The 27,086-nt window shown below is 49.6% G+C and overlaps 1 protein-coding gene across 1 annotated transcript; it reads left to right on the top strand.

Annotated features, from left to right (window-relative positions):
* Positions 1 to 972: 972 nt before the first annotated feature.
* On the top strand, positions 973 to 27,086 carry DNMT3L (DNA methyltransferase 3 like). The gene is made up of 12 exons (XM_049859264.1): positions 973 to 1,004; positions 2,451 to 2,540; positions 2,764 to 2,808; positions 3,815 to 3,894; positions 3,975 to 4,087; positions 4,909 to 5,080; positions 10,087 to 10,174; positions 12,711 to 12,799; positions 16,031 to 16,106; positions 17,027 to 17,166; positions 23,327 to 23,412; positions 26,614 to 27,086. The coding sequence occupies exons 2-12, from the start codon at positions 2,453 to 2,455 to the stop codon at positions 26,777 to 26,779; spliced, it is 1,143 nt and encodes a 380-aa protein (XP_049715221.1). The 5' UTR covers positions 973 to 1,004; positions 2,451 to 2,452; the 3' UTR covers positions 26,780 to 27,086.

Here is a 27,086-nt window from a genome sequence, read left to right as displayed (position 1 = left end):
GTATTTTAACGAATCTCATACGGTGGTTTTTTTCATCCAGCAGGAGGGAAGAGGCAGCCATCCCTCATTTTAGCCAGTGGAGGGCGATGTTTGGTTATGTTTGTGGGCAGCACAGTGAAGAGGGGGTGTTATTGTACTTGAGATAAAAATTTACAGAACTAGCTTCTCATTAAACAGTATTGTTTTATGACTTTGATTAACAGCCCCACAACATGTCAACACTCTCCCTTCTCAACCATGGGTTCCCTACTACCAGCTTTCCTGTCCCCTCCTGCCTTCTAGTCCTTGCCCCTGGGCTGGTGTGCCCCTTTGGTCTCGTTTTGCTTTATGGCCCTGCCTAGTCTTTGGATGAAGTGTGAGCCTCAGAAATGACTTCATTACTGAGCTCAAAGGGTGTCCGGGAACAGTACTCTTGGGGTTTCTCCGAACTGTGTGAGGCCAGTAAGCCTGGTCTTTTTTTGTGAGTTAGAATCTTGTTCTACATTTTTCTCTAGTTCTGTCCAGGACCCTGTGACCTTGTTTTTTTTTAATCTTTATTATGTCCCACTCCATCATGGTCACAGAGTGGTCTTATCTGATGTCAGCGCTCTGTGAAATGTTTATGTCCCAGAGGGAAACACCAACACCCAGCTAGTGAGGGACCAGCCGCCTCTAGCAGCACTGGCTCACAGGGTCCACAATTTATTCAGAGTTCCTCAGTTGTCATGTCATGTCCTTGTTCTGTCCCAGGGTCCCAGCCAGGACACCATGTGACATCCAGTCATCAAGACTCCTCAGGCTCCTCTGGGCTGTGACAAGTTTCTCAGATTTTCTATGTTTTCATGACCTCGACCGTTTTGAGGAGCATTGGTCAGGCATATGGTACAGCGTCCCTCTACTGGGCTTTGTTGGATGTTTTTCTCATGACTAGACTGGAGTTACAGGTTTGGGAAAGAAGATCAGAGAGGAGAAGTGCTCTTATTGTATCCAGGACTGTTGGTGTTGACCCTGATCACCTGGATGAGGTGTGTTTGTCACATTTCTCCATGGTAAACTGACTTTCCCCCTTTCCCCTCCACCCCCCCCAAGCACCTCCCCTCCATCCCACCACCTCCGAACTGAGCCCCCTTTGCTCCCTTCTTCCCACCCCCACATCCACCCTTACCCAGAACAACCCCCTCACTGAGCTCCCTAACTTCTACCTCCACCTCAACACTGAGTGCCCCCTTCTCCTCATTCCACCCCCAACCCCGTCTACACTAAGAGCCCCCTTGTGCCCTTCTCCTTGACCACCCATTCCCACCCCAACAGAATCCTGCGTTAAACTTTCTAAACCCCCACTCACACTAAACCCACACCCTCACTTCCCCACCTCAGCCCTGAGCGTCCATTGCTGCCCTGAGTGCCCCCAGAGCCTCTCATCCCATCCTTCCACCACCACACTAAGTACCTCTTCTCCCCACTGCTGACCCCCGCTGAGGGCCTCTACTGTCCTCTCCTCCTCAATCCTCCACCTCCACCCTAGCCCAGAGCTCTTTGCCACTGAGATCTCTAACTCCCACCCTGCCCTGAGAGCCCACACTGAGTCCCTGCCCCAACCCTGAGCACCGCCCCTGCCTCCACCCCCGCCTCCCCGCGTGAGCGCCCCCGCACCTCACGCTGCTCGGAAACAGCGCCCCACGCCCCTGCTCCTCGACTGCGCACCCCAGGCATCCCTGGGCCTTCTGGCCTGGACCTCATTCCTTGTGGCCCTTCCTGCTTCCTGGGAGGCACTGTCCCCTGTCCCATGGCCCTGCCCTCCCCGGGGTCCCGGAGCCTGGGGCCCCTGGAGGGCCCTGACCCAGACCCTGATGCTGCCAGTGGTCTGGACAGTCTGGAAAAGGAGCAGTGGGAACCAACCTGTGACATCCGTGAGCCCCTTCTTCTCCCCAGCCACCCCTGCTTTTGAGGAGGAGGGCAAGGGGGGGGCGGGGGGATGTCATCTCAGCAAGTTCTTTGATGGGGACTCAGGAACACTGTAAGATGTGGGAGTATGTGGGCCACTGAGTGGTCCCCAGCCTTAGGCGAATGCAGGGGGTGGTGGACTCCAGCCTTCTTGAGCTCCCTCCCTTCCCCTTTGTGGAACACTGTGGCAAGGCCTGGGAGGGGAGGGAGTGATGGTGCCAGCAGCAAGCCTCACACAGGGGTCCCATGTGCCCCTCTCGCTGCTGGCCCTTCTCAGGGTTCTTCCTGCTCCTCCTCCAGGGAGTCGGGAAGGATGGGTGTCACAGTGGGAGCCATGCTGGGGTAGGGACTGAGCTAGGCACTGTCTGCTCAGCCCCCCAGCTAGGGTGCACCAAGGCTGTCAGACAGAAGCTGACAGGCCATTTTCTCCTTCTGTGTGTCTTGTGTCTGTGTCCCATACGGTGCCTGGGGTGGTTGTCCTGCGTGGCTGCTGTCATTGTGACCTGTTTACCCCTAACCCTGACCAGTCATGGACCTGGAGGAAGAGCAGAGCATGGATGTGATCCTGGTGGGCTCCAGTGAGCTGTCATGTCCCCCATCACCTCGGCCCAGCAGAGGTGGGTTCCCCACTTCCCCACTTGGATCTGCCTGGGCAATGTCTAGAGCTTCGGGCTTCTGAACTATTCCATGTCATTCAGGGATCCTGGGCAGGATGGGATAGACTGGATCCTATAGCTCTTGGGACTTAAGATGATACATTGGTAATGCTCACATCTTGGCCACATTCAAATTGGGAAACAGGAGGAAGAACAAAGGTGCTTTTCTCACTTTGTTTTCCAGATCTTATTGCATATGAAGTCAGGGTTAAGCAGCGACACATAGAAGGTGAGTGGTCACCCTCTAGGCCATGACCAGGCAAACAGGAATATTGGCTTTAGCATTAACACACAGTTGTTCCTGGAAGAATGCAGCAGACACCCCTCGTACCCTGCTCATATCACTTCTGTCTACCCAACGCTCCCTGTGGCTTCAATGAAGCATGCAATCCAATGTTTGTTAGTATATTTGGAGTTTTACAACCATCACCACAGCCTAATTTTAGAACTTTTTTATGACCCCAAAAAGAAACCCCATGCTCATTAACAATCATTTCCTTCTCTCTACCTCCTTCAGCCCTCCACCACCACTACTAGTTGCCATTAAGTTGACTCCAACTCATGGTGACCGCATGTGTGTCAGAGTAGAACTGAGGTCCATAGGGTTTTCAGTGGCTGATATTTTGGAAGTAAATAACCAGGCCTTTCTCCTGAGGTGCTATGAGGTGGATTCATACCTTCAACCTTTTGGTTAGCAGCCTAGGCAACCACTAGTCTACTTTCTCTATGAATGTGCCTATTCTGGATCCCCCTTGCACTTCCATTTGAATTTTTCAGGATCAGCTTAATTTCAGCAAAAAAGCTAGCTGGGATTTTGATACAGATTGGTAGGTCAATTTGAGGAGTACTGCTATTTTAATGTTAAGCTTTCTGATCCGTGAACATGGTATGTCTTCCATTTATTTAGATTTTTAGTATGTTTGTAGTTTTCAGGGCACACTTCTTTGGTGAAATCTCTTTCTAAGTAAGGTCCCTGGGTGGTACAAAAGATTAAGTGCTCAACTACTGGCTGAAAGGTGGGCAGTTTGAACCCACCCAGAGGCACCTAGGAAGGCAGGCCTGGTAATCTGCTTCCAAATAGTCACAGCCTTGAAAACCCTATGGAGCAGTCCTACTCTGCACACATGGGGTTGCCATTAGTTGGAATTGCTAGAAACGACTAACAGCAATTCCTAAGTATGTTATTCTTTTTGATGACATTGTAATACACATTGCACTTTGAATGTTCACATTAGACATCTGCATCTGCTGCGGGAGTTTCCAGGTCTGGACAGAGCATCCTCTGTTTGAGGGAGGAATGTGTGCTCCATGTAAGGTAAGCAGGAGACATGGTGGTTTCATTTTAGCCTCCAAGCAAAGAGGACAGAAGCCAGCCATGCTTTGCTCTTTGCCCAGGGCAAGTTCCTGGACTCCCTCTTCTTGTATGATGATGATGGATACCAGTCCTACTGCTCTATCTGCTGCTCGGGTGAGACGCTGCTCATCTGTGAAAACCCCGACTGTACCCGGTGAGGCTCAGGGCACCCATGCCAAGAAGCCAGCTCCCCTGGAACCGGGTGGCTGGAGGGAGAAGAGCAAAAAAACTACTGCCCACAAGTCTGGAAATCTCCCATCCTTCTCACTTACTGAGCCCAGGGTGTGGAAATTTTCCTCCCCAAAGCATTCAGTTTCCATCTCAAATATGGGAAGTGAGGCGGACTTATGGGAAGTGAGGTGGCAAAAGGTTTGTGTTTGTGATTTTTTTTAATTAGTATTATTGCCAAGGTACAGCTGTTCTCTCATCATTATGAAGTAGAGTGATGGAAACCCCACACCCATATGGGCAAGAGGCATATTCATTCCTTGGTCATTACATACCAACCTGAGCCCCATCCATGGTACCTGCCACCTGGTACCTGTCCCCTCTGCCTTTGGTCTTTCTAGGTCATTCTTGTATTTAGGGCTCCCCCACCTCCAAAATTCTGTCCCGCATCTGAGTGCTCCTGTGTTTGGTTTTACTGGCAGTCCTGAAGCTGTTTCTTTAGGCTTTAGAATTTGGGAGGAAAGACAGTGGTTTAAAGGATTTTTTAAATCTATCATTGCCATAAATCCTACTTCTCTGTCCCCAGCCTCTTGACTCCTATCACTCTAAGCTGGCCCTTCCTTCTTCACACCCACAGTGTCCCTTCCCAGCACATGGAGATGGGTACTGACGGGCCAGCCTTGTCTTTTTGAAATAAGCCCTGGGTATGATTTTTGTTGTTCACTCAAGACCAGGAGGAGCCCTGAGGTTTCATCAGTGACCAAAGAAACCCCATTTCAATAACTGTGGCTTTCTGTTTGACTCTAGATGCTACTGTTTCGAGTGTGTCGATACGCTGGTCAGCCCCGGGACCTCAGGGAGAGTGCAAGCCATGAGTAACTGGGTGTGTTTCTTGTGCCTGCCCTTCCCCAGCAACGGGCTGCTGCAGAGAAGGAAGAAATGGCGGGCACGGCTGAAGGCCTTCCACGACCGGGAGGCAGTAAGGAGTGGGGAGCGTTTGGGCTTACAGAACACAGCAGAAGTGGAGCAGGAACTTGTGGCAACATTAATAGACCTAAAGGGACTGGAAAGAAGTGCCTGGTGACCTACTTCCAGAAACCAGCCAGTGGAAACCCTATGGATCAGAACAACCAATCATGGGGATGGTGCAGGACTGGGCAGCGTTTTGTTCCACTGTGCATGGAGTTGCCATGGTCGGGGCTGAGTCGACAGTAGCCAACAAAAACAATGACAACAAACTTGTATGATTTTCTTCTGGTTCCAAAAGAAAAAACAAAAACAAACCAAACCCGTTGCCATTGAGAGCCAATTCTTGACAATCCCATGTGTATCAGAGAAGAACTGTGCTCTATCCGGTTTTCAGTGGCTGGTTTTTCAGAAGTAGATCATCTGGCCTTTCTTCCAGAACATCTCTGGATGAGTTCAAACCACCATACTTTCAGTTAGTAGCCAAGCACTTAACCATTTGTACCACCCAGGGACCCCTTCCCTCTGGTTACTAGATGCAAAATGCCCATTTGCTTGAATACGTGATGAAGTTAAAGGCTTTTAAGTAAATGCTCTTTGTCATTCCACTCTGTGGCCTGTTTTTAACAGTTACTTTGACATGGCAGTTGCGTTTCTTACAAGCCTGGGAATGAGGCACTTCTAGCAGGTAGGAAAGGGAGCCCAGGAGAGGTCGGCTGGTGAGTCCCTGCATGTGCCTACGTCCAGCAGATGGAAGCTTGTCTGAAGGGAGTCGAAACAGCAGGGCAGTGCCAGTGCCTCCTGGCCCAGCCAGGGCAGTGGTACAGATTCGAGGCCCCCCATGGTCAACATCAGAAGCCAGGGAGCGAGCAGGAACTGTGGACCCATCAAAGTGTAATGGGTTGACACTTTGGAAATCTATCTGGCGTTATCTTAAACAGTTAGAAATAGAACTACCATACAACCCAGAAATCCCACTCCTCGGAATATACCCTAGAGATACAAGAGCCTTCACACAAACAGATATATGCACACCCATGTTTATTGCAGCTCTGTTTACAATAGCAAAAAGCTGGAAGCAACCAAGGTGTCCATCAACGGATGAATGGGTAAATAAATTGTGGTATATTCACACAATGGAATACTACGCATCGATAAAGAACAGTGACGAATCTGTGAAACATTTTATAACATGGAGGAACCTGGAAGGCATTATGCTGAGCGAAATGAGTCAGAGGCAAAAGGACAAATATGGTATAAGACCACTATTATAAGAGCTTGAGAAATAGTAAAAACTGAGAAGAACACATACTTTTGTGGTTACGAAGGGGGGAGGGAGGGAGAGAAGGAGAGGGTTTTTTATTGATTAATCAGTAGATAAGAACTGCTTTGGGTGAAGGGAAAGACAACACTCAATACATGGAAGGTCAGCTCAATTGGACTGGACCAAAAGCAAAGAAGTTTCCGGGATAAAATGAATGCTTCAAAGGTCAGCAGAGCAGGGGTGGGGGTCTGGGGACCATGGTTTGAGGGGACTTCTAAGTCAATAGGCAGAATAATTCTATTATGAAAACATTCTGCATCTCACTTTGAAATGTGGCGTCTGGGGCCTTAAATGCTAACAAGTGGCCATCTAAGATGCATCAATTGGTCTCAACCCACCTGGAGCAAAGGAGAATGAACAACACCAAGGTCGCACGACAACTAAGAACCCAAGAGACAGAAAGGGCCACATGAACCAGAGACCTACATCATCCTGAGACCAGAAGAACTAGTTGGTGCCCGGCCACAATCGATGACTGCCCTGACAGGGAGCACAACAGAGAACTCCTGAGGGAACAGGAGATCAGTGGGATGCAGACCCCAAATTCTCATAAAAAGACCCTACTTAATGGTCTGACTGAGACTAGAGGAATCCCAGCGGCCTTGCTCCCCAGACCTTCTGTCGGCACAGGACAGGAACCATCCCCGAAGACAACTCATCGGACATGAAAGGGACTGGTCAGCGGGTGGGAGAGAGATGCTGATGAAGAGTGAGCTAATTATATCAGGTGGACACTTAAGAGTGTGTTGGCAGCTCTTGTCTGGAGCGGGGATGGGAGGATAGAGAGAGAGGGAAGCTGGCAAAATTGTCACGAAAGGAGAGACTGAAAGGGCTGACTCAATAGGGGAAGAGCAGGCGGGAGTACGGAGTAAGATGTATGTAAACTTATATGTGACAGACTGATTGGATTTGTAAATGTTAACTTGAAGCTTAATAAAAGTTAAAAAAAAAAAAAGTGTAATGGGTTGAATTGTGTCCCCCAGAATGATATGTTCACGTACTAACTGGTAACTGTGAACATGATCTTGTTTAGAAAGAGGGTCTTTGCAAATGTGATCAAGTTAAGGTTCTTGGGATGAGACCATCCTGGTTTAGAATGGATCCTAAATCCAATGACTGATGTCCTTATAAGAGAAAGGAGAGGGGATTTGAGACACAGAGACACACTGAGAGAAGGTGATGTGAAGACCAAGTCAGAGAATGGAGTGATGCCTCTACAAGCCAAGGAATGCCAGGAGCCACCAGAAGCTGGGAGAGAGACCTGGAACAGATCCTCCCTCAGAGTCTCCGAAGAAATCAACATGTCTGACACCCTGACCGTGGACTCCCAGCCTCCAGAACCTTGAGACAATAAATTTCTGTCCTTATAAGCCACCCAGTGTGTGGTACTTTGTGGTGGCAGCTCTGGGACACTAATGCAATGTGTTTACTCCTGATAAGGGTACTTTTCTGAAAACAAGTCAAGTTCCTTGTAGACCCTCCTTCTCAGATACACTAATGGCAGAAACTGTAGATCTCAGGGCAAGAAAGATCCCTATGCTTGAAGCTGTAGGAGGAATTTCACTTAACAAGAGAATTAACTATTAAGAAATGTTGTTAAGTACGACTCGGTGAATAGCGCTCAGGTAGAGGATAAGCAGCCTGACTTTGAGTTCTAAAGAACCGGGACATGAGTTCCCGCCATCTTTCCTTCCCCAGAAGATCCATGCCAGCCACCAGCACTGCGCCTGGGTAACCTGTAGTACCCTAGTCATGTCCAGTGTGGGGCTCTGGCCCTATCCTCCTCACCGCCCTCACCTCCTTCACCTACTCTGACAGCTCAGACCACCTACCCTTCCCAAGCTCCTTGGCTCCCTATCACCTGTTTTCTTGCATGTGGGTACCCCGTCCCATCTGCTTATCCTTCCACAGGTGACCTGGGATCTCCTGTGAGCCCCCAAGCTGGCGGGCACCTGCACTCAGGCCTGGTGCCTGCTATAGTCAGCAATACTATGCCCTGCATTTTCAGGAGTTGGGCATCCCCCAAATGTGACCTCTTGGTGCCTCATCATCTTTAGGGGAGCCTGATCAAGGCCTGTTTTAGGAGTGAATTCACCCCGGGTCTGCCTGAGGCACTGGCGTCTTAAAAGGGGTGGGCTGGGAGGACCAGGGTGTTGTTCCACTGGCCAGTGTGAGGTGTCCTTTGTCCTTTGTGGGGCTGCTCTGTGGCTGAACTCAGGGTGCCAGCCCTTGGTGCACACAGGTCACTGCAGTGTGGGATGGCCAATGGGATCCCTCCGTGCCCTTGGCCAGAGAATGCCTCACTGCTGCCAGCTTTGGGAGGTGCCAGGTGACTGTGGGCCACATCTTGAGCCCACTGACAGTGCAGGCAGCTGGCTGGGGCATGACCTGGCCCGCAGAGTGGGGAAGCTGGTGTCTGGAAGGCAGATATGATGAATTAGGAGCCTCCCATGGCAGTGGGGCCCTGGTGGTGCAGTGATTAAGCATTTGGCTGCTAACCAAAAGATCAGGAGTTTGAATCCACCAGCTGCTCTTTGGAAACCCCACGGGGCAGTTCTACTCTGTCCTATAGGGTCACTATGAGTTGGAATCAACTTGGTGGCAACGGGTTTGTTTCTTTTTTTTAATGGCAGTGGCTCATTTGGAATTTTCTAGATTTAAGCCTCAGAACTTAAGAATGATAAAATAAGTGTTTCTTACGGGGGTAGTATTGTTGTTGTTAGGTGCAATTGAGTCGGTTCCGACTCATAGTGACCCTATGTACAATAGAACAAAACACTGCCTGATCCTGCGCCATGGCCATAATCATCATTATGCTTGAGCCGATAGTCGCAGCCACTGTGTCAATCCGTCTCATTGAGGGTCTTCCTCTTTTTCTTTGACCCCATACTTTACCAAGTATGATGTTCTTCTCCAGGGCCTGATCTCTCCTGACAACATGGCTGTCATGGATTGTATTATGTCTACCCAAAAATGTGTTTATCAATTTGGCTAGGCCATGATTCCCAGTACTGTGTGGTTGTCTTCCATTTTGTGGTTGTAATTTTATGTTAAAGAGGGTTAGGATGGGCTTGTAACACCCTTACCCAGGTTACATCCCTGATCCAACGTAAAGGAAGTTTCCCTGGGATGTGGCCTACACCACCTTTTATCTCACAAGAGATAAAAAAGAAAGGGAAGCAAGCAGAGAGGGGGGAACTCATACCACCAAGAAAGCAGTACCAGGAGCAGAGCATGTCCTTTGGACCTGGGGTTCCTGAGCAGAGGAGCTCCTAATCCAGGGAAAGATTGATGACAAGGGCCTTCCTCCAGAGCCAACAGAGACAGAAAGCCTTCCCCTGAAGCTGATGCCCTGAATTTGGACTTCTAGCCTACGAGACTGTGAAAAAATAAATCTCTCTTTGTTAAAGCCACATAGTGGTATTCCTGTTATAGCACCACTAGATAACTAAGACAATGTCCAAAGTATGTAAGAAGTAGTCTTATCTTCCCTTAAAATCAGAACCCCCCCCCCCACACACACCATCCTCCAGCTCTTCTTCTACTGCATTACTGCTAGAACCAGCCCGGGAGTGGGGACAGCCAGCCCTCAGGAAGTGGGCACGCCAGGCAGCGGCATCTTGGTTCCTCAAGGGGAGCACCTATGCTGGACCAAGTGGTTGGCAAAACACCTTCTTTTTTTCCTTGATAAACAGGAGAGTCCTTTTGAAATCTACAAGACCGTGCCTGCGTGGAAGAGAGAGCCAGTCCGGGTGTTGTCCCTTTTTGGGGACATCCAGGAAGGTGAGTCTTCAGGGCACCTGGGGTGGGGAGTTAAGAGGAAAGAACCATGGCGTCCCTGTTCCCAGAGCTCCTCCCTGACCTGGGAAGATGAGGCCCCTGCAGAAACTGAGGGACCACAAACTGCATTTATAACAACACGCCAAGTCAGAAACGCATGTGACAAAGGAAGTTGGTGGGACTGGAGCGTTCTGGAAAACCTTGAGGCAAGATGGGGGGATGTCACCCAAGGGGCACGGCAGGAAGATGATGGAAGGTCATCTTCAGGAGAAAGGAGGCTGAGGAGTGGCAGTGGGGGATCTGGAAGGCAAGGCTAGAAAGGCGGGTTTGATGCACACCAGGTCCTGTCATCCAGGCTAGACAGAGGGGTGACATTCCCTGGGGATGGTCCGCAGTCTGTGACCGACTGTCCTGAGCTCATACTCCCCAGGAGGTGTTGTTGTTAGGTGCTGTTGATAGGGACCCCATGTGTCAGGGTAGAACTGCTCCTTAGCGTTTTCTAGGCTATAATGTTTACAGGAGCAGATCGCCAGGTCTTTCTCCCAGCTTCTGGTGGGTCCAGGTGTTCCTTGGCTTATAGAAGCATCACTCCCATCTCTGCCTTTTCTTCACATGGTGTTCTGCCTGTGTATCTGTCTTTCTCTCTTCTCCTCTTTTATGAGAACATCAGTCATAGGACCCACTCCACTCTAGTATGACCTCATGTGACCTTAACTGATGACATCTTCAAAGACCCTATTTCCAAACAAGTTCACATTCACAGATACAGGAGGGTTAGAACTTCATCGTCTCTTTTGGGGCACACGAATCCACCCACAACACCCACCTATTCTGGGTCCAACAGGAATAAGAAGAATCCAGGAGGACCCTCCTTAGTCTCTGACCAAATGGGGTCGGGGGATAGCTCCCACTCTGAGCACTGGCTAAGTGCTCTGGGTCGAGTCTGCACAGCAACCCCACACAGTAGATACTGTTAGTAGCATTATCCTCATATTGGAGCCCTGGTGGTGCAGTGGTTAAGAGCTCAGCTGCTAACCAAAAGGTCGGCAGTTCAAATCCACCATCTGCTCCTTAGAAACCGTATGGGGCACTTCTACTCTGTCCTATAGGGTCTCTGAGTCGGAATCGACCTGACAGCAATGGGTTTGATTTTTGGGTATCCTCATATTATGGACAGAGAGGGTACAGCTTGTCCAGGGTCATGCTGCTGGGCGGTGGGGCTGAAGGAACAGAAGTGGTCAGGGCCACATGGCTGCCATGGCCTTTGTCTCCCCATCTGAGATGAAGCTTCTCTAAGTCCATTTTATAAGGCCTGTGCCTAGACGTCTTCCTGTTCCTCAGAATGGCTTCCTCTAAGACTGGCTTCCTCTAAGACAGGTCCCCCATAGCCCGCACCTCCCTGTCACACAGCCTGCTTAGGGACATCTATGTGGACCCACTAACACACCGAGTAACATTGCAGCCCAGTCAATGTTATTGTTATTGGTTCCCGTGGAGTCGGCTCCCCAATCATGTAACCCTACGCACAACAGAACAAAATGCTGCCCGGTCTGGGGCCACCCCCGTGATCGATTGGGGATTGGACCACTGTGATCCATAGGGTCTTCACTGGCTGACTTTTAGAAGAAGGTTTCCAGGCCTTTCTTCATAGTTCATCTTAGTCCGGAAGCTCCCCTGAAACCTGTTCAGCATGGTAGCCACATGCAAGACCCCAGTACCACGCAGGTAGTGGCTGTGCATGAGGCGCGTTGGCTGAGCTGAGAATCAAACCTAGGTTTCCTGTATGGGAAGTGAGAACTCTACCACTGAACCGCCATAACCCACTGCAATCAGTGTGGTTGTTGGCTGCTGTCGAGTCACTTCCAACGCACAGCAACACCATGTGTGTCAGGGTAGAACTGTGCTCCACAGAGTTTTCAATGGCTGATTTTTCAGCAGTAAATTGCCAGAGCTTGCTTCCAAGAGCAACTCTGGGTGGACTTAAACCACCAAGCTTTCAGTTAGCAGCTGAGCACGTTAACTGTTGTGCTACCCAGGGACTCCTTTCAGTTAATAGGCTTGACTTTGTAAGGTTGATACTCAGTGAAGCTTGCTTGTTTCACTAACAACGTGACAATGTGACCAATATCCTCAGCCTTAGTCCCCTCACCATGCCATTAAGAAAGTAAAGCTTGCTCATTTAATAGTGGGTTGTCTCATTGTTGTTGCTGTTAGTTGCCGTTGAGTCAATTCCAACTCATGGCAACCCCATGTGTGCAGAGTAGAGCTGTGCTCCGTAGGGTTTTCAAGTCCATATTTTCCCAAAGAATCACTGCCCTCTTTTATTCCCTGTAGGTTCCGAGTTGGTGGGAGAAAGATGTGGCATTCCACTTCTGTAAAGATGTGCAGCCTTGGAAAGCTGGTAGAGCAGTTCTACCACTACCCTGTCCTGTAGGGTCGCTATGAGTCAGAATCGACTCCACGGCAACAGGCTCAGTTTTTTTGGTTTGGGGTAAGAGTTGACTTTAGCCTCTGTGTGTGCTTGTTTCTTCCCATCCAGAGCTCACGAGCTTGGGGTTTTTGGAAGGTGGTTCTGACCACAGACAACTGAGGCACCTGGATGACGTCACCAATGTAGTTAGGAAGGATGTAAGTGCTGCCCACGCTGGGTCAGATGCCAGGATGCAGCTGGGTGTGTCAGAGACGCACTGGAGGAAACCACGGGGAAAGAAGGGGAAGGGGAAGTGAAGGGGGGGAGGTGGGCCTGGATGCAGAGCAGCTTGAAAGCCAGGCAGTGGGGTCCTTGAGCCAGTGCTCCTGGCAAAGTCCTGGGAATGAGTTTCCTGCAGCACAGTCATTGGCTGGGCTCAGCACTGGACATGTGGCCTTGGCACCAATATGGCAGTGGACACAGAGCTGCGGTGCTGGGCAGTCACTAAGGACACCCTGTGGTAGGTGATCAGGGGACACAGTCTCATGGTCCCCATGCTGCCCGAGCCCAGGGCAGGCAGTAGCTGGGCAGACCTCCTTATCCAACATCTTGGCCTGCCACCTCAATCTCCACCACACACGGGTCACCATGAGTCCGTTACAACTTGAACAGCACCTGATTTTTATAATGCGGGGCTGCCCAGCCAGGGGGGATTACATCCCCACTCCTCCCTCTAACACAAAATGCTGAGTCTTCAAAGGGACAAGCTGCTGATCTGAGAACCTCCTCTGACGTGAAGAGGAAGTGATGCAGTTCCAGTGACCCACTTTCTTCCCTGTTCTCTTGGCTGGGATCCCAGATGTGGACAAAGAGTGTGCTCAGCTCCTCAGAGGGTCATCTCCTGTTGCCCGGTCAGTGGTCTCATAGAAAGTGGCTGACAGGACTCATCAGCGCCCGTTTCACAGGTCGGGTCCTGAGCAGGGAAGCCTTGGCGTGATGGCGGAAGGACTGGGCCTCTCACAGGCCTAGAAGGGAGAGGGTCAGGAGGCCTTTGAAAGGCAGTGCTGGGACCGGGAAGGTCCTATCTCTTGCCTGCCCAGTGCCTGCAGACAGGACAGAGAGGAGGAAAGCCACTGGGTCCCTGGGGCCAGGGGACGAGACTGCAGGGCTCTTGAGAGATAAATGACCACAGGCAGAGGGGCCTGGGAAGCAGAGGGGCCAGGGGGCCAGGGAGGCATGGAGCTCGGGGGCAAGGGGTCAGGCAAGACAGAGGGGCCAGGGGGGCAAGGGGCAGGGGAGTAGAAGGCTTGTAGTGGGTAGAACAGAAGGGCCAGGAGAGCCCAGGGGCTGGGGGAACAGGGGGCAGCAGCCAGGAAAGAGGCTAAAGTAGAGGGTCTGGCCACTGCCAGGGGCCTGCCAGAGCCTCCTGGCTGTGCCCCCATCTGGCCTGGGAGGCTGTCTGGGGGCTAGCCTACCTTGCTAGCTGTGCCTTGAAAGGCCCAAGCTCTGTTGTCCATGGGCTCCCCCTGCCCTACCCAGGACAAGTCTATCCATGTGGGAAGGGGTGCCCCACACAGCTCTGGGACCACAACCTCACAGCCCTGAGCTTCATCCCTGTGGGCCCCGCCCAAGCCCCCCCAGCCCCCTACTGGTGCCTCTTTACACCTCCTGCCATGGGGCCATTCTGGGGGGTCACTCACAAGGTCACCCTCCCTTGAAGGGTAGGGCGTTCAGGATGGGGGCCGTGACAATGACTTGAAGGCATCTGCAGGCTTTAATCTTAGTATACCTGCAGGGAACCATCAGACATAGAAGCCATTCTTGGGTACCCCAAGCTGGGACTCTATGATGAACTTGCTCTTAGTAATAGCAATGATGGTTCAGGCGTGTAGAGTCAGAGTTCCCAGAACTGTCACTAATGACTTCACCTCATTATCCTCACATCCTGTGAAGCAGACATTATGGTGATGATGATGATGGTGATGACACAACCCCATTGTAGAGATGGGAAAACAGAGGGCACACCTAGGCCAGGAGCCTCTGCACATCTATTCCCAAGACTGGGCTCTCACCCACTCCCTTGACCCCATACCTGGCTGCAGGTTTCAGGGGTATTTAAAATAAGTTCCTCTTCTGACCCGGGCAATGGACTCAAGGAGAACCGAATGTTCCCTTCAAGACACTGGTTTCCTTCCGCTTTTCCATTCAGCAGGGGGACCCGCTTCATTCTCAGCTTGAACTAGCTGGGCCCGTAGATAATGCAGACGGCTCCCTCCTGTGCGTAGATTGCTAGATGGTGTTCATCTTGGACCACCACTCACTCTTACCTCCTTCTGTCCTGACCCACCTGCCTGTCAGACTTTTCTCAGTGCCCCAGGACCACAAGGCACACACCTGCGGTCAAGTACAGTTAGGTTTACCGGCTTGCTGCAACATGGCAGAGCACGCTCAAGAACCACTCAGAAGCTCTGCAATGGAGATGTGGCTGTGGCTTATAGGACTGGGCTTTTGTGAAGTGACTTCGGGGAGGGCCCAAAGGGTCTCTTCGGGTTCAAGTGCTGTTAGGAAATGGCAGAGTGTGGTATTTGGCGTATCTTATTAATTCTGATCTCGGATGTGGGCTGAAGTTGTCATAGATAAAGAAGCAGGGGTCCCACATGTCACCCTGAGAGGGGATCTTGGGTTACCCTTGTGGTTGAAGAGTGTCCTTATCTTGTTGATGTTCAGATGTGATTATGGAGTGGCCTTGTCTTCCTCCTCCAGGGTCATGGTATGGTTGGTTACTCAGGTTCTGTGGAATTGTCTATATTCAGCAGGGAGCATGTGGCCTGGCTGTTAGCACCCAGCTACTAGCTGCTGGGCAGGTCTCTTCTTTTTTCCAGACAACGTACACACAGGCAACACACATAACATGCAGCCACACAATGGACAACCACACACAATGGACAGCCACACCCAACAGACAACATACACAGTGGAGAACCACACAACGGACCACATATACAAGGGACGACACACACAATGGACAGCACACACACCGAACAACGCAAACAACAGATACCATATACAAAATTCATTTCAGCCTTTGGCGTCCAATGTGTTACCGTCCCAGGAGCAGTTCTTTGAATGGCAATGCTTAGCATAAGGGGTAACCTCAGACATCACTTGCTATATGGAAGCCTCTCAGAGGACTGGCCTCCCAGGTGGCCATGGCTCAACCACAGGTAATGTGGTGGTGACAGAGATGCTCGTGGAAGGTCTGCCCTGGTGTCTGTCACTGCCATGAGTGCTTGGGTTCTGGATGGCACAGGTCCTGCAAGCCGAGCAGGCATCCCTGTGTGCCCAGTTTTTGTCTGTTTGCCAGAAGGAACACTTGTCCTCAGCACTCACAGGCCACCCGGTAAGGTGAGAACCTGTCCACAGCCTTCTTCAGTGCCCGTGTCTTGCAGGTGGAAGACTGGGGTCCTTTCGACCTCATGTATGGCTCGACACCCCCTTTCGGCTATGCCTTCGAGCGGCCTCCTGGTAAGAGACACATGGACTGTGGTGGGCTCAGTCTCCTCTGTGCTCCTGCCCTGTCCTGCCTCCTCTCCTCCCACCCAACCCCCTCTGTACCACCTCTGGCTGTCTCCTGTGGGGGGAGGAATTGCAAATGTCTGCATTTCAAAAACAGCTTTATTGAGAAATAATTGGTCTGTGATAAATTGCACATATCTAAAGTGCCCAGTTGAATGAATTTTGGCAACATGAGTTCTTCCATGACACCATCACTGTGATCTACAGCATGAGTGTATCATCACCCCCAAAGGCTTCCTCGGGCCACTTAGGCATCCCTGATACCCTCCCCCAAGACCCCTGCCCAGGCAGCCACAGATGCCTTTCTGTCGGGTAGAGTGCTGCCTTCACCTAGCCTCCACCCAGAGCTGGGTTTAAATGGAATGACCTGTGTACGAGCTCAGCAGCACTCTCTGGGGTCTGGCTTCCCTCCCTCTTGTCTGCAACTGTGTCGTCTGAACTGCCCCCGTCGTTTCTTAAGGAGTCCCTGGGTAGTGCAAACAGCTAATATGCTCAGCTGCTAATCGAAAGGTTGGAGGTTCAGGTCCACCCAGAGGCTCCTCAGAAGAAGGTCCGGGTGATGTGCTCCCAAACATCAGTCATTGCAGAGCTACAGAGCACAGTTCCACTCTGACATTCTCGGGGTCGCCGTGAGTTGGAGTCACTGAACAGCGACTGGTGGTCGTTTCCCCTCACGGAGTGTGAAGCTGAGTCTGTGCCCCGAGTCTGAAGGTGGAGACTTTGCCGCTGGTGGGGTCAGAGCTAAGGGACAGGTGGGGGCGGATGTCTGGTGGGGGCCCCTCAGGCCCCTCCTCCGGTACCCCTCCCCGGGTACCCGCGCCCCTCACACACCAGGCAGCTGCCAATCTGTGCCGTGGCCCTCCCCACAGGGTGGTACCTGTTCCAGTTCCACCGTGTGCTACAGTACGCGCAGCCCAGGCCAGGCAGCAGGCAGCCCTTCTTCTGGATGTTCGTGGACAACCTGGTGCTGACCTCGGATGACCGGCTTGTGGCATCCCGCTTCCTGGAGGTGCGTGCAGGGGGGTTCTCTGGGGGCACAGCCGGATAGGGTCCCCTCTGACCCCACACCCCCAGAAAAGTGTCTCTCCACCATGGGACACCTGGGCCCAGGGCTGAGGCACAGACTCACCCGGGCTCTCGGGACACGGGCCTCCTACATCAGGCTATGCTCTCGGAATATGGCTCATCTCCTGCTCCCCTGAGCCCTGCCTGTCTTCACACGTGCACATACACACTCACACACACATACACACCACACAGTACACACAGACACAGACACATATGCATTCACACACACACACACTGCACATACACACCCCAGCACCCCATGCACACACACAACATACGCACCACACACCATACACGTTCACATACATTCACACACACATTCACATGTACATACACTCACACACATACGCTCACACGTGCCTACACGTTGGAGCGCCACAGCCTGGTTGTTTCTCTCCACGTATCTGAATCCTGGTGATCAGATCAGCCACTTTCGGAGTCGGCCAGCCATGCCATACAGGGCTGACTTGGGCCCCAGGGTGCTTCCTGGCCCTCCATGTGGGACAGCCCCTGTCTCAGGCTGATGTTCTGTCCTTTCTGGGTGTCTCCACCACATCCACATTGTTCGAGCTTTTAACAAATGTCTAAAAGTTTACAGTAAACATCTCTCCCCTGCCCTGGCCCCCATATGTTCATTTCGCATGGCCCTACTTTTTAGTTTCTTGGTTGTCCTTCCAAAGCTTGTGGAAATATAAGCAAATCTGAGTATACACACCATTCTGCACCTTGCTTTTTTTCATTTAACAGTGACCTTGGAAATCTTTCCATTGAAAAAAGTACCTTTCTCATTCTTTGATTTAATTGTGTGTGTGCATGTACGTATTATTTTGTTTTACTTTATGGAGTTTTCTTGTGTGTGAACATTAAAAATGTATTTAAGCTGTTCCTTCTTGATGGGTAACTGGGTTATGTCTAAACTTTAGCTCTTACAAACAACACTATAAAGAAGAAACATGTATGGGAATTATCTGTATGAAAAATTCCAGAAATGAGATTGCTGATCAAAGGGTAAATATATTTGTAATTGTCACAGATATTGCAAAACTGCTTTCCATCTGGGGTTTCCTGACTCACAATCCCCCAGGAAGAGGATGAGGGGGGCCACTTTCCCTCCATTCTGCCCGTGGAGTGCGTCATAAACACTCTTATATATTTCTTATCAAGTTTATTCCCAAGTAATTCACCATTCTTTTTTTGCCTCCTATGGCAAGTGATGGCACTAGGGAAAAAAAAAAAAAAAAATGGCAAGTGAAGTCCTCCATTTTATCATCTAACTAGTTGCGATTTGTATATGCGAAACTACTGATTCCTCTATATTAACTTTGTTCCTATTCCCTCATTGGCTATCCTTACGGAGTACAGTAATGTTCAGTCGATTCACTTTCTCTGGATTTGATCATATCATCTGCAAAGAGTGACAGAGTTTTCTTCTAATTTTACACCTCGAATACCTTTCTCTTGTTGGAGGGTTTTGGCTAGCACTTCTGCGACAATGTTCAATCACAGTAGTGGCAGGGGACATTCTGGTCTGGTCCCTGACTTTATGGGAATGTTTATAATGTTTCTACACTAAACTGATGCCGACTTTTAAGCTGAGGTAGATATATTTTAGGAGCCCCGCGTGGTGCACGTGGTTAAGCACTCAGCTGCTAACTGAAAGGTAGGAGGTTCAAGTCCACTGAAAGGCGCCTTGAAAGAAAGGCTTGGCCATCTGCTTCCAAAAAATCAGCCACTGCAAACCCTTTGGAGCACAGCTCTACTCTGACACACGTGGGGTCGCCATTACTTGGAGTCGGCTCCACAGGAGCTGATTTTTTGTTTGTTGTTGTTAGTTGTTAGGCGCTGTTGAGTCAGTTCCAACTCATAGTGACTCTGTGTCCAACAGAATGAAACACTGCCTGGTCCTGTGCCACTCTCGTAATCATGGCTATGTTTGAGCCCATTGTTGCAGCCACTGTGTCAATCCATCTCGTTGAGGAGCTTCCTCTTTTTTGCTGACCCTCTACTTTACCAAGCAGGATGCCCCTCTCCAGGAGTTTGTCTGTTCCTGATAACGTGTCCAAAGTACATAAGACAAAGTCTTGCCATCCTTGCTTCTAAGGGGCATTTGGCTATACTTCTTCCAAGACGGATTTGTTCCTTCTTCTGGCAGGCAGTGGTATATTCAATATTTTTTGCCAACACCATAATTCAAAGCCATCAATTCTTCCTCAGTCTTCCTTATTCACTGTCCAGCTTTCACATGCATATGAGAGAATTGAAGATACTCCGGCTTGGGTCAGGCACACCTTAGTCTTCAGGGTGACATCTTTGCTTTTAAACACTTTCAAGAGGTCTTTGGCAGCAGATTTGCCCAATGCAATGTGTTGTTTGATTTCTTGACTGCTGCTTCCATGGGCATTGATTATGAATCCAAGTAAAATGAAAGCTTTCACAGCTTCAGTCTTTTCTTTGTTTATCATGATGTTGTTTATTGGCTCAGTTGTGAGGATTTTTGTTTTTCTTTTATGTTGAAGTGTAGTTTATACTGAAGGCCGTAGTCTTTGATTTTCATCAGTAAATGCTTCAAGTCCTCTTCACTTTCAGCAAGCAAGGTTGTGTCATCTGCATAGCACAGCTTGTTATTGAGTCTTCCTGCAATCCTGATGCCCCGTTTGTCTTCATATAGTCCAGCTTCCCAGATTATTTACCCAGCATACAGATTGAATAAGTATGGTGAAAGGATACAACCCTGACGCACACCTCTCCTGGCTTTAAACCATGCAGTATTCTCTTGTTCTGTTTCAAAGACTGCCTCTTGCTCTGTGTACAGGCTCCTCATGAGCACAATTAAATGCTCTGGAGTTTCCATTCTTCAGAATGTTATCCATAATTTGTTATGATCCACAGAAGTGAAAGCCTTTGCATAGTCAATAAAACACAGATAAACATCTTTCTGGTGTTCTCTGCTTTCAGCCAAGATCTATCTGACATCAGCAATGATATGCTTCATTCCACGTCCTTTCCTTAATCCATCTTGAATTTCTGGCAGTTTCCAGTTTTTGTTGCAACTGTTTTTGAATTATCTTCAGCAGAATTTTACTTGCGTAAAATATATTTTATTACGTTACAAAAGTTCTTGCTAATTTTGATTTTCTTAGGGTTTCTATCTATAACAGCTGTTGAATTTTGCCACATGTCCTTTTTAATGTCTTTAAAATAAATAAATCAAAAAACCAAACCCATTGCCATTGAACCAATTCCGACTCATAGCAACCATATAGGACAGAAGAGAACTGCCCCATGGGGTTTCCAAGGAGCAGCTGGTGAATTCTAACTGCTGACCTTTTGGTTAACAGCCCAGTTCTTAATCACTGCGTCACCAGGGCTCCTAATAAGATATAATATACTAAAACATTTCCAAATAATGAATCATCCTTGTATCCCTGGGGAAAAAACCGACTTAGTCATACATTAGTCTTTTAGTGTATAGCCAAATTCTGTTGAACAGTATTTCATTTAGGATTTTGGTGCGGACAAGCATGAAAGAGGTTTGTATGTAGTTTTCTTGTTTTGTGTGACCTTTGCTGTGTTGTGGTATCAATGTTAAACTTGCTTCATAAGAAGAATCTAGAAAATTGACCGAAATCTCCTGGGAAGCTATCTGGAGTGGGTGTTTTAGAACAAGAGTAGCCCTTCCCATGGAAATTAATCTACTGAGGTTTTCTATCTTTTTTTTTAAACTTTTTTTTTTTTGTACTTTAGATGAAGGTTTACAGAGAAAATTAGTTTCTCATTAAACAATTAACAATACACATATTCTTTTGTGACATTGGTTGCCAACCCCAAGACATGTCAACACTCTCCCCTTCTCAGCCTTGGATTCCCCATTACCAGATTGCCTGTCCCCTCCTGCCTTCTTGCCCTTGCCCTGGGCTGCTATGTCCCTTTAGTCTTGTTTTGTTTTATGGGCCTATCTAATCTTTGGGTTGTTTTTTTTTTTTCTAATCTTTGGCTGAGGGGTGAAGCTCAGGAGAGACTTCAGTACCGGGTTAAAAGGGTGTCCGGGGACCATACTCTCAGTGTTTCTCCAGTCTTTGTCAGACCAGTAAGTCTGGTCTTTTTTTGTGAGTTAGAATTTTGTTCTACATTGGTCTCCAGCCCTGTCCAGGACCCTCTATCACGACCCCTGTCAGGGAAGTTGGTGGTGGTAGCTAGGCACCTTCTGGTTGTACTGGACTCAGTCTGGTGGAGGCAGTGGTACTTGTAGTCCACTAGTCTTTTGGATTATTCTTTCCCTTGTGTCTTTGGTTTCTTTTTGGTTTTCTGTCTTTTTTGAGGTCCCTTTTGGTAAGTTACATTTTCCTAGAATATAACCTATTTAATTAAAATTATAAAACTCATTTTCATCAAGGTGAATGAAATGATCTCCTGATTCTTTCATTTTCCTCTGTGTCTGTGGTTACTTCCTTTCATTAAGAAATATGGAAATGTTTTTTATGCTCATGTAATGCCATGTAACTTCTGTTGGGATTAGGTTCATAAGGTGCTCTGTTTAACAGAAACCTACAGATAAGTCATGGTGGGTCCAAGTAGAAAACACAGCTCCAAACCTGGACAGCAGTTATTGATAAGCGGAGTGGACAGCAAAAACACTGACTTTTGATTGCTTTGCACATCAGTTTGGTAGGTCAGAATCATTCCTCCCAAATCAGAAATGAGCAAAAAGTGAAACTTCCCATGTTTTCTGTAACCACTCTTGTCTTGCTGTGGAACTTTTATCTCACCAACAGTGGGAAAAAATCAAAATGTGCCAAGTACAGCTAACGTCTCTTTTGGCTCCAACCACTCAGTGGCACATCCCGTGTCAAATCCTCCGTGGCCTGTCTCTCCAGGGGCCTCTACGCTTCTAGAAAGGGCCTGGATGTAGAAGAAGGCTGGGATGTCCTGGGCAGTGGAGCTCAGGCTGATCCACACGGGCCCTTCTCTGCTGGCTCCCCGAGTTTGGAGCAGCAGAATGTCTTACTCAGCGTTCTCTAGGGAAACAGAACCAGTAGGAGATACACACACACACACACACACACACACACACACAGAGAGAGAGAGAGAGAGAGAGAGAGATGGGCTCATGCAGTTGTGGGAGCTGGCAAGTCCAAAATCTATAGGTCGGATGGCAGGCTGGAAACTCCTATAGGCTTTCGTCCCAATATTGGTAGGTCAAGTAGGTGATGGGAACAGTGCAAAGCGGAGAGAGAGTGAGTGCTGCCTATTTATAACCTGAAAGCAGAACACACCCTAAGGGAACTCCCTTTTCAACTGATTGATTACATTTTATTACATTATGGAAGGGGATTACATTACATTACATTGTGCAAGATGATTGCGTTAATTACATTATGGAACAGCAACTAGTCTAGTGTTTGGTCAAACCACTGGGAATCATAGCCTAGCCCAGCTGACATGTAAAATTAGCTGTCATGTGGAGTGAAGGCCCCTGAGTGTTTAGATGTCGGGTACCAGGTGGCCTCTTATCCATTCCTCCTCCACATCTTTCTCCCTTCCTTGGCTCCCCCTCCCATCGGTGAGAGGTCTACCACCTGCCCCTTCCCCTTTCCTTCCAGTGGCTTCTAGAGTGACTGTGATTCCAGGATCCTAGGCAGCCACTTGGCTCCTTACAAGCACAGTGAAGCATTTGTACTTTAGAAAACTTCTCTCTGCCACTAAGCCTCTTATCTCCCTGAGACAAAGCACCTTGTTGACTCTGGAAGACCAAGGCCTTCTTTACCCTGTGTGGAACCACCTCCACGCAGGAGGGACTAATGCTGTGGGTCGGGATTTGCTAGGCAACATGCTGTGTGGTAATGAAAGACCACTATAGGTTCTTAGTTTAAAATGCTATGTTGGCTTTTTTTTTTCCTCTTAAGGCGATTTGTAAGTAAATACTGAAGTGCAAGCGGTGTCAATGAGCTGATGAGACATCGTCAGCCTAGAATGTCTTTCGTCTGTATTCTGAGGGCCAGGAAGGGTCTGACTTCGGCTGAAGCCTGTGGAAGTTGTGGGGCCGTGGGGAGGAGGAGTGTTGTTATTCAACCGGGTTCATCTGCAGTCATGTTTCTCCTTAGACCGACCCTGTGACCATCCAGGATGTCTGCGGCAGAGTCACCAGGAATGCTGTGTACGTGTGGAGCAACATCCCAGCTGTGAGGAGGTACTTATTTCACCTACGATGTCCTTTCCAAGTGTGAGGAACATTGAACAGAAATCAGAGAAAATGGGGAGTTTTCTAGTCAGGGTAGTGCCCAAACAGGCTTAATGCCAGGCCAGTGCTGCACTGGGGGGCCTTTGGGGCCACTCAGCAAATGCTGGACACTCAGGGTCATGAGGGCTACTTTCCACTCGGGGACCCTCTCCTCTTTTTTTCCACTCATACTTTCTGAGGCTCTCATCTCAGGTCTTTGTAGTACTTCTCAGTATCCTGAGGGGAAAGGCTAAACTGAACACGCAACACAAGGCCTCAACCCTCCTCAATCTTCCAGAGCACCCCACCCCCCCCACATGTGCACACACTTATTCAGTCATACTCTCACACACTCATACTCTCACACACTCATACTCTCACACGTTCACTCATACTCTCACAAACTCATACTCTCATTTTAACACTCACTCATACTCACACATTCACTCACTCATACTCTTACATACCCACTCATACTCTCAAACACTCATACTCACACACCTACTCTCACATTTGTTCACTCAAGCTCTCACGTACTCATACTCACACACTCTCATGCTCACACACCTACTCATACTCACATATTCATACTCACACACTCACTTATACTCACACACTCACTTATGCTGTCACACACTCACTCATACGCTCACTGACATTCATACACACACTGACTCACTCATACTCACACTCCTTCATACTCACACACTCACTCATACTCTCACACACTTACTCATACTCACACACTTACTCGTACACACTCATACTCTCACTCATACACACTTATACTCTTACACACATACTCACACTCACTCATACTCTCACACACTCACTTATGCTCACGTCCCCACACATTCACAGTTGCTCGCACTTACACTCACTCATACAAGCACACTCACACCCACTCAGACATATTTACAAAAGCTCAGACACACACTCATATATACACTCTCACACCCTCACACTCATGAACACACACACTCTTACATACATACTTATTCACACTCACAGCTCCACACTTACATTCACTTGCACACACACTGTAACTTGTTGACACTCATTCACGCCCACACCCTGCACCCACATGCACACGCTCACACACCCACAAGGTGCATCAGGGCTATCCTGATCTTCTGGCCCCTCAAACACACCATGCCTTGGGTCCCACACACACTTCTTCCCTGGCTGTCCAGACATTCTTCTCCTCCCCTCCCCCCAACACTTGCTTCACCCCACAGACCCCTGTCTGCCACCCCTGCTCCTCACCCAGGCCTGGGCTTCGGCATCCTCTCCTCTGGGTGGCCTTCTTGCCAAGTTCCTGGCCCCTCACTCTCCCATCCTGGCACTGCCCACACCCTCACCTCCACCTGCACATCTGTCCTCTGAGAAGACTGGAACCCCTAGGAGATGGCCCAGCACGTCTGGCACACAAATTCATGCAGAATGAATGCTGGGTGTATTTTCTGGGACAGCAGAGTTGTGTCTTCTCTGGCCTAAGAGTGGGTTTCTGGAAATTTCTTCCTACCCTACCTCCCCAAACCAAACCTTTGTAATCCCAGTGCCTCCCTGGCTCATGGCTATTGTGGGATCCCAAGGCCAGAGCTTCTGCCCAGGCCTGGCGCTGCCACGTCACACTCCACCCTGTACCACCCAGGATCTGTATCTCAGTGCAGCAATGGTGAAGCAGTTTTCCAAAAAGTTTTCTTTCAAGAAGGCTTAGGTCATTCCATGTGCCTCACCCCCCACCCCAACCCACATATTCTCTCTCTTTCCCTCTTCCTCCTCCTCCCCCCCTCTTCACACGTTCCTCTCCTCAAGGTGCTGGGCAAGGTGGGCAGGTGAGGAGGAGGGGGAGGGGGTGTGTGGGGTCTCAGCACAGAAATGCCTGCATGTAAAGCCTGTTTTGTGCCTCACTGGCTGCCTGACCCTGGCAGGTCCCTTTTCCCCACAGAGCCCACTTACTCAGCAGGAAAATAACACCTCTAAGACCTAATGACAGGCAGGTGCGCCCCAGACCCGATGCATAAAATCTGCTGGGAAAAAAAGTGTCTCCCTCCCCTCCCCCAAGCTGTAGAGAGGGTCCCCTCCAGGTCTCAGCAGGACTGGCCACTCCTCCTCTCCTCTACCCCCAAACCCACCCCCTTTCTGAGCTTGGCCTCACAGCACAGGCCCCCCACAGGATCCTACCTTCACTGCTGGGGGAGTACCCCTTAACCACACTCCCGGGACCACCTGATTCCCAGAAGTGAAGCGGAAGCTGCCTCTTCTACCAGGCATCTACCCTCTCAGGCTGGAGGTTCCCCCTTAGTAGAGGGGATCCAGAAGCCCATTCACAGAAAGCAAGGTCACTTTGTGGAGATGGTCAGCTGTCCACGGCCACCACCACCCCACAGATGGGAAGAGACAGTCCCCAAGCTGCCTGAGAGGGAGGGGTGGGGGGAGAGGACCAGGAGGGGTGCCTCATTTGGAACCCCCAAGTAAACCAAGAAACTTTCTGACCCCAGTTGGATGCCCTGGCACGTAAACAGGGTGGCAGTCTCTGGGCTGGGGAACCAAAGGCCAGGGTCTCGTCCTCCCCGGACCCACCTGCTTCCGGCACAGCAGCCATGAGACCCCAGAGACGCACAGTGTCGGGTGGGCTCTGTATATCAGGAGTCCTGGCAGCAAGGCTTGGGTTCCACAGCCAGGCGAGCTGACCCCAGCGCCAGAGGGGTGTGTTCTGTCCTTTGTATGAAGACCCACCCCGGGAGGGCCCCACTTCCCCGCTCTGGGACGACTTCCAGATCTGCTCTTTACATGGAAAGGGGGGCTCCTGCACTGAGTTGATCGTTGTTGGTCTGACCGTACCTGAGCCCTGCCCCTACCTGCGTCTCGCCTGAAGCAGGGCAGGCAGCCTGGGTGCGCCCTCATCCTGTGATGTGTTGTTATCCCACTGTTTTGTGGACACCTCATAAAAGATGGATCTTATAAAGAAGTTTATCTTAGAGTCTTCTGGATAGTTCTAGAGGGGTGCCCCAGTCTAGCGTGCATGCATTTATTGCCGACTGTGAGCCCAGCGCCACACATCACCCTTCCTGACCCACCCTCCCTGTGACCTGCACCCACTCCAGGGGGCCCACGTGGGTGGAGGATGCATGCCCAGCTCTGTGACATGTGTCTTTTCCTTTGCAGCAAGGACTCGGCTCTGGCTGCTGAAGAGGCACTGTCCCTGCTGGCTCAGGACAGGCTCAGAGCCAGGCTCCCTGCCCCAGCCCCTGCTGCGCTGGTCAAGAACTGCTTTCTCCCCCTTCGAGAATATTTTAAGTATTTTTCAACAGAACTCACTTCCTCTCTATGAATGAGTCATTATATCATGAAAAGAAAAAAGAAAAAAAGTTTTCCTAGAACAAAAACAACTTTCCTAGTATTGTCTTTTTTCCTTTCTTCAGACTATTATTTTATTTGCTGGACTTCTGCTTTCTCAGGGTGGCTATAGATCTGTCTTTCATTTAGTCATGGAGAAGCAGGGTCCCACTGCCCGTCATGTGCATGTGATGGGACAAAGCACTGTGTGGTTATACAGAAGACCCTGGGGTCCTACTGCACGTTGTACTTGCCCCAAATATTTCTGTACTCCGGTTGAAAAATTAAAAATATATTTATTA

The sequence above is a fragment of the Elephas maximus genome, chromosome 2, assembly GCF_024166365.1.
Source record: "Elephas maximus indicus isolate mEleMax1 chromosome 2, mEleMax1 primary haplotype, whole genome shotgun sequence".
Lineage (NCBI taxonomy): Eukaryota > Metazoa > Chordata > Mammalia > Proboscidea > Elephantidae > Elephas > Elephas maximus.
This window is presented reverse-complemented; position numbering and strand designations above follow the sequence as displayed.